This window comes from Perca flavescens, chromosome 2, assembly GCF_004354835.1.
Source record: "Perca flavescens isolate YP-PL-M2 chromosome 2, PFLA_1.0, whole genome shotgun sequence".
NCBI lineage: Eukaryota > Metazoa > Chordata > Actinopteri > Perciformes > Percidae > Perca > Perca flavescens.
In genome coordinates, this window is record NC_041332.1 from 20,448,570 (window position 1) to 20,455,544 (window position 6,975).

The 6,975-nt window shown below is 39.6% G+C and overlaps 1 protein-coding gene across 6 annotated transcripts in view; it reads left to right on the forward strand.

Annotated features, from left to right (window-relative positions):
* septin9b (septin 9b) overlaps window positions 1-6,975 on the forward strand; it is a 76,189-nt gene that overhangs the window by 50,942 nt on the left and 18,272 nt on the right. For 5 of the 6 annotated variants that reach the window (XM_028593083.1, XM_028593075.1, XM_028593068.1 and 2 more), the window contains one exon: window positions 5,869-6,054. In XM_028593083.1, the coding sequence (XP_028448884.1) occupies window positions 5,869-6,054 (186 nt within the window). Of the gene's footprint in view, window positions 1-5,005; window positions 5,110-5,868; window positions 6,055-6,975 lie in introns of those variants that run through there. The other variant, XM_028593106.1, reaches the window with a different exon arrangement.

Genomic DNA, 6,975 nt, shown 5'->3' on the forward strand with positions numbered 1-6,975 from the left:
CAGAGGAAAACGCACTTGCATAGACACACAGAGATGCACTCAGGAGAGGGAAATATGCAACTGAACTGCAACAGGGCAAAGACTAAGGGGTTTTACCTCATTGGATTGGAACCATGTTTTTTTTTCTTCTTCTTTTAAATCTTTCAAAAAACAGACCGTGTTTAAGAGCTGTCAGTAACGGTGGGTGAGTAGAAGAACAGACATGATACCTTCTCTCCCCAAAGCACAACCCCCTAAGGAGTGACTGGACAGCCTTTGAACATACTGTATGCTTAGACAGACTGAAGGCAGGGAGGGGAAGAAAACCAAGTACCTTGTAAGGCAAGCATCGCTAGCAAAATGCACTTGCACATTTGGGTTCTGACAAAAATAATTAATCAAACGAGGTCAAAAGTTAAAATTATTACATTTATTTAATTTTGTAGTAAACAACCTCACTCATGACCCACATGACTTGTCTTGTCCTCAGTACAGGCCAACTTTGTGATTAAGACTTGGACATAATGTGAAGTTTGGTAGTTTTCCTCAAAAAGTTAAAGTTGAAAGACTGAATTTCTCCATTTCATTATTGATTTGGCATTCTGAATTTTGTCAGTACAATTATAGAGGTCTTATTTCCTCGTTACAGCATCCTTCATGACGGCAGCAAGATTTTCCATGCAATTCATCGTAGAGGTGGAGCAAAACATTTCAATCCAGACCTGAAAACAAATTATGGTCAACTATAAAGTCCTCCCATGTAGACCAGTTCCTTATGTAGAGCGTCAGTCATCAACCACACTCATTTAAACAGTTTGGCTCATCTGCTCTAATTACATGTTGTGCATGCCATGAATCATTTTTCTGATTTCTTTTTGTTTCATTTACCCCCAGTTTTCTTTCCCTTTCAGCAGGGCATTTGCCATACTGATATTGGCAGTGCTTAAACCGTAACATACAAAAAACAACTTTCTCATATAATTTAAGGCAGGGCTGGAAAAGGGTGAAGTGGCACTTGTGGATCGTAGGAAACTGAATTTCTTTGGTTTTTAATAGGCTTCTCAAGGAGACAATGAAGGCTTTGTTTCTGGCATTGGCACGTTCAAGTTTCACTCAGTGAATATTAAATGCAGAGTTGGATGTGATGTGCCTGATGGGATTTTAATGGAAGGCTTGAGAGGGGAATGCTGAGTTATGTGTAAGTCTAGTGTGGGAAGGGGATTATCTGTTACGCAAAGAAAATTGTATCTGATCGAAGGGGAACACTTTGTGTTGGTTTTTCAGGAGGGTTACATTACAGGTCAGTTAAAGGAAGTTGGTTTGATGCTTCAGGATAGTGGTTATTGATATCCGCAGCTAAATATTTACATGTAACATACTTTTTGAAATATTAACATGATGTATTACTTTTCTATGAAGGCTGAGGCAAGACAAGAATGCTGCCTCGAAGCAGTTTTTATGTTGTCTGGTCACCACTGACTCTGAGCTATGCTGGTGTTCAGGATTAACAAAAATAAAATAAAAATACATTACGTTCTTTTAAGGAATAAGGATGAAAAATAGCCCCTGGGAAACTAAATAAACAAGTTTTAGTAATGTACTTCCATAAGGTCGGGGGACATACGAGAGACAGATTTAAAGAATTGTCAAAATAGATGCAGCAGAGGCTGACTACAATTCCCACAAAGCAGCTTCATAGCATTTTTCATTATATCCTTTCTACCTGGTAAATGTCCATGTCTTTAAAACTCCATGCCCCAAGTTTGTACCACAGGCTTTCTGTTAAAAACGGATGTCTCCAAGCTCAAGCTGATGACATCATCAGGGTTATTTTCTCAGACCTGACAAAGCTCCGTTCAGAGCCACAGAAAACATCATACATCTTCTTTCACAAGCTGAGCAGTACTCCTCGTGACCAGTTAACTGGCATTCATGTGTAAAATTGGTGGAGTACCCCTTTCAGCCACAAACTGTTTTAGTGTTTAGTGCAGATGTAAATGCTGCCGTCTGGTCTGCTGCAAAGCCCTCCGTTACAAACAGGAAACCACCATAATGCAGATAAAACACATGACAGAAACCAATTTTTCATAGAATTACTGTATGACTGAAATACAAGCACTTTTCACCAATAAGACAACACCAATGGTCTTGTCTTTCAGATAGCACAGCAGAAAATGAATAAACCTCACAGTGTCATCTTCAGAAATGTAGGAATATATAAATGCCAATAACAAAAGTTGAAACAGCCCCCATTCAACTATAAGTGCCCTCAATTAAAGATAAAGGAGTCCTCTCTTTGATGTGATCTATCCATTCATGCAAAGAAAAGCCCTGAACTCATCTCCATTCATTAAACAAAGCTCTCAAATGAGCTAATCCTAAAATGCTGCTTTTGCATGTCACAAGACAAAAAAAAATCCTCCTCTGGTTTATCTATTAACATTTGTCAGTTTAATAAAGTTGTCTTCAGTTGGGGACTTTGTATTGATGAAGGGGGAGAGCAGCAGGTGGCCAAATATTTGGTGTGTTTTCTCATTGAGAGGTCAGTTTAGGTTCATTGATGCACATGTCTGCACAGGTCCGATTCCCATATTCATTTGAATGAACTGTGCACCCCACAGACTTTCTTTTGGCTTCAGTTAAATGAAACGCCGCTCTTCGAAGGAATTTTATATAGTCGTTCTATTTTGATGCACCCGTTTGGTCTGTCACGTATGAGAACAGTTGGCATTCAACGGCCGAGGCTACGGAGTCGTCATCTGAGTCATACTGTACGTCTGTAATGAGGTTACTCATCCAGTTCGCCCTGACAAAGGTTAACAACGCTTTCTTTGTGGAACATCATAACGCTCAAATGCAGATCTGACTCATGAAGAGACACTATGTTGTGGATTTAAATGGCAGAACTGTCACTCTGATACATAAGGCACATAAATAATGACGTAAAAAGCAGTATAAGATCATTGCGAATGGCCAACTGATCCTTAGCCCAGAGAATGAAATATTGAGGAATAGGGCTGTGCTCGACTGAAGAAATTCTTAGTTGACTGACAGTCATTTAATTGTATCGACTAATCGATTAGTTGATTTAATCGACAGATCTGTAAATCTGAGTTTCTCCGCAGAGTCATGCGAAAGCAGCACTTTAATTCTTGTGTTTACCAGAGATGTGCTCGTACGTTTCTTGGAAATAAGTCATTCACCATGAAAAAAGCATAAAACATGACTAATCGACTAAAGAAATCAAATTTGACCGAGACCAAAACAACCAATTAGTCGACTAATCGACAAAGAGGGAGCAGCCCTATTGAGGAAGCAGCACTGATGAAAATGAAAGCGCTAAGTTGAACTATACCAGAAAGAGAAGTAGGGCTGGGCAATATATCAATATTATATCTATCGTGATATAAGACTAGATGTCGTCTTAGATTTTGGATATCATAATATCGTAATATGACATAAGTGTTGTCTTTTCCTGGTTTTACAGGCTTTTTTTACAGACTTTTCTGAGCTTACCAGACTGTTCTAGCTGTTCTATTATTTGCAATACCCACTTAGTCATTAAATCCAAAATATTGATGATTATTTATCTAAAATCTATTATATTCTGTTAAAGCACCAATTGTCAACCCTACAATATCCTTGCAATATCACTATGGAGGTATTTGGTCAAGAATATCTTGATATCAGATTTTTCTCCATATTGCCCAGCCCTAAAGAGAAGTGAATATCAAAGCAACCGTGTGGTTGTTTCGACACTCTTGGCACTGCCGTTTTGTTCCTCCATTTTCTGTTGCTTGTGTTCATGCCAATTCTTGTTACTACGCTTTGTCTATTTGCCTCTGCTACAATGTGACTGTTTGTCTATTCTTAGAGAGCAGCCATGTGAGCCAGCAGATGGCCCAGGGCTGGCATTGTCATGGTGCCCAGGAGGAGGCAGTTTGGCTGCAGACCTGGAGTATGTAATTAGAGCTAATCTTCATTATGTCATTCAATAGGCTACTGATGCAATCAGGGCTCAATGTAAAAAAGTTCAGTGCAGGGGTTAGCCAAATGACACTATATGACTCACAGGCTAAAGATAAAGCGATCCAAATATCTCAGGATTATTGTATCACTTTCCAAGACGCTGCATTCCTGTGTACTGTTTCTTGATGACAGCGACGCAGCTCTAAATCAGCTTGAGTCCACCGTGATGAGGTATTAACAGGAGGTTCACGTTACAGCATGGATTGAACTGTACTAAAATAATGTCCTAGCATGAAGGGACATTGCCTCTTTGGCTGTGAAAGTTATTGTGCAAAAACTAAATCTTGTATGCTGATCATTTATTGACTGATTATAGGCACAGGGGGATGAAAAAAAAAAAACGTTTTCAACTTTCAACCTCAGTGTGTAAATGTGTGTTCCGGTTTCCTTTGAGACCGGTCCCAGTTGTGCCCTTAAATTTAAAAAAGCCCCCACAGTGCTACAAAGACTGCACAAAGTGGTTATTACAGTAGCTACACTTTTCCCAGGACATAGTCACAGAGAGCCAAAGTAGTTTTTTTCTTGTGGAAAGTCTGCACTTCATAGTTGCAGTAAAAGCTGGGAAATTGATACTCTTATTAAGATCGCATGCCTCTCACACCCTTCCTCTGTCTCCTGCACCTCCATCTTAGACTTTTCATCTTCTCTTAAGGCCCACGAAGGCACTCTTATCACCAATGTTGCAAAAACGTGTGTCAATGTCAGACAGATGTATCAAAAGCACAAAGGCTTCTATGTTCTTCAGCAAAAAGCTTACAGATGTTAGTGCCTTGAACTCTCACTTCTGTTACTTGAGAAAAATCAACCCAAAACAGAGCCTAAACTATTAGAGCTACAGTTTACCATGCCTGTGTATAGTCAGGATGGCTCCACTCAGCTTCAGGTATATGTGTTTGTGGTTTGTAGTGTCTGTGACTGCAAACCTCACACAGACAATACCACAAGTTTTTGTCACGGCACAGGAAATGTTGTCTCCTCCTACATTAAGAAGTGTGAGTTTGTGCTGCTTCAGCACATACCAGCGCATTTGGCAGAGTCGCAGCGGTGCCTTGGCAAATAGCCTTTGTCTTCTACATAACAATCGATCCTACTTAAAGTGAGGTAAGCCATTATTTGTAGTTGGCATTTTATCCCAACAAGGTCTGTTCATTTTGTCTTCCTAATTCTTTTAGGATTATCAAATTCACCTCTTATTGACATATGCTCTGTTTCACTCTGGTTACAACTTCTACACCATTTATTTCTGATTCAGAATTTCTTTTGTGGGCTGTGCTGCTAACATGAGGTAGAAATGTATGCAACATTAGGGAGCAGATGTGTGCCTGTTCTCATATGATTTACTGGTTAGTTTTACAGTTGAGTGTATGCACTGGAGCAAGAAAGACCACTGGGAATGGAAAACAATAATTCTTTATTGAACAGTTATGGGGTAGTTTATCTTGTTATTTTATGTGTGCATGCACATCTGCACATGTATCCCTGCTCGCACAAGTTGAGTTTTTGGCAGACAGTGAACGACAGATTATCACCTTTCAATGTTGTCTTGTACAAAGGCGGGTGCTCATAAATGTGAATTTTAAGTCTGGTGTATCCTGTTTCACACAGGAAATGAACTGCTCAGATCAGTATCTTCTATGGTTCTGAGCTTGGTGTACTCTGTAGTTTATATGATTTCACCTGTATTTGTGTACGGGGTCATGCAGTTGCTTTTTTAAGTCACTGCATACATTTTTATTACCACTTTGTTCACTTCACTGCTTAAAATGCATGCTTTATGCTTGCATATTGGATATAAATCAAGACATACATTTACATCTCTTTTTCATTTGTCTTTCCTCTTTAATCCTTTGCATTCCTCAGGGTCAGAGGTCAGTCTGAGCCACAGCAACATGTCGGAGTCCACCAAGCCCCACCACCCCAACCCACAAGGTAAGGGGGAGAAGACTCATGGCAGCGACTTCAGCTACGTGGGCATCGATGCCATCCTGGAGCAGATGAGGAGGAAGGCCATGAAGCAGGGCTTCGAGCTCAACATTATGGTTGTGGGTGAGTCTGACATTTACACATTTATTTCAAAACAGTCCCAAAGTTTCACGGTTCCCCTGTAACTTGAGTCCATGCAGAAAATATACACTCCAAACACTCATGGTCAGGATTTTTTGCTCACAGGTTCTTGCTCTCTCTCTTTTTCTTTTTTTTCTTTTTTGGTGGTGGGGGGTCACAATGTCAAGTCTTCAGAAAATGTTCAGTCCCCTTGACTTTTCTTGCCTTTGTAGTGTTATTTTGTGAAGTTAACCCTAACCTTTTCTCCCACAAATGATGTTCATATGCAGAAAAGTTGCAATTTTCCTTCACTTAATTATGCTTTAGTTGCCGTGAGTAGGTACTGTAGAGGAGAATGAAACTGTTAAAGGTGGAAAACGTGCTAATGCTAAATAAAAGCATAGCAAAATATATTTTGTATGAGAAAAGGTTGGTCACCATACTCCATGAATACAAGTAAAAGTCTGTTTATGTTCCCATCCAGCTTGACCTTGAGCTTGATTATGCCTTCATGTTAGATTTGGATACAAGTCCTGAAGTCTAAACTGACACAGATGTATCCGAGAAGACTTGAGGCTGTACATGTAAATGCTTCCAAATGTTCACAACAGTTATTGACTCCATGCTGAATTCAGCAAAAAAGATCAGATTGTAAGCATTTAAAAACATTTTCAATTTAGGCAGCAGCAACACAAAATACAGAACAAAGCACATACAACAGGGTGTCATACATAGCATGCTTAGTTTGCAAATTCTCTGACCTGGAAAATGGCTTCCATTCTTTTACTTTTGCCACAGTTATCATTCAACTTTTCCTTGACTGCATCCTTTGATGCAGTCTAAATAATATGTTGAAAAGCCTCAGCCACATCCCGATTGGATTTTTAAGCCTTGGTGTTTGTTTGGATCATATTTCCATGGTGG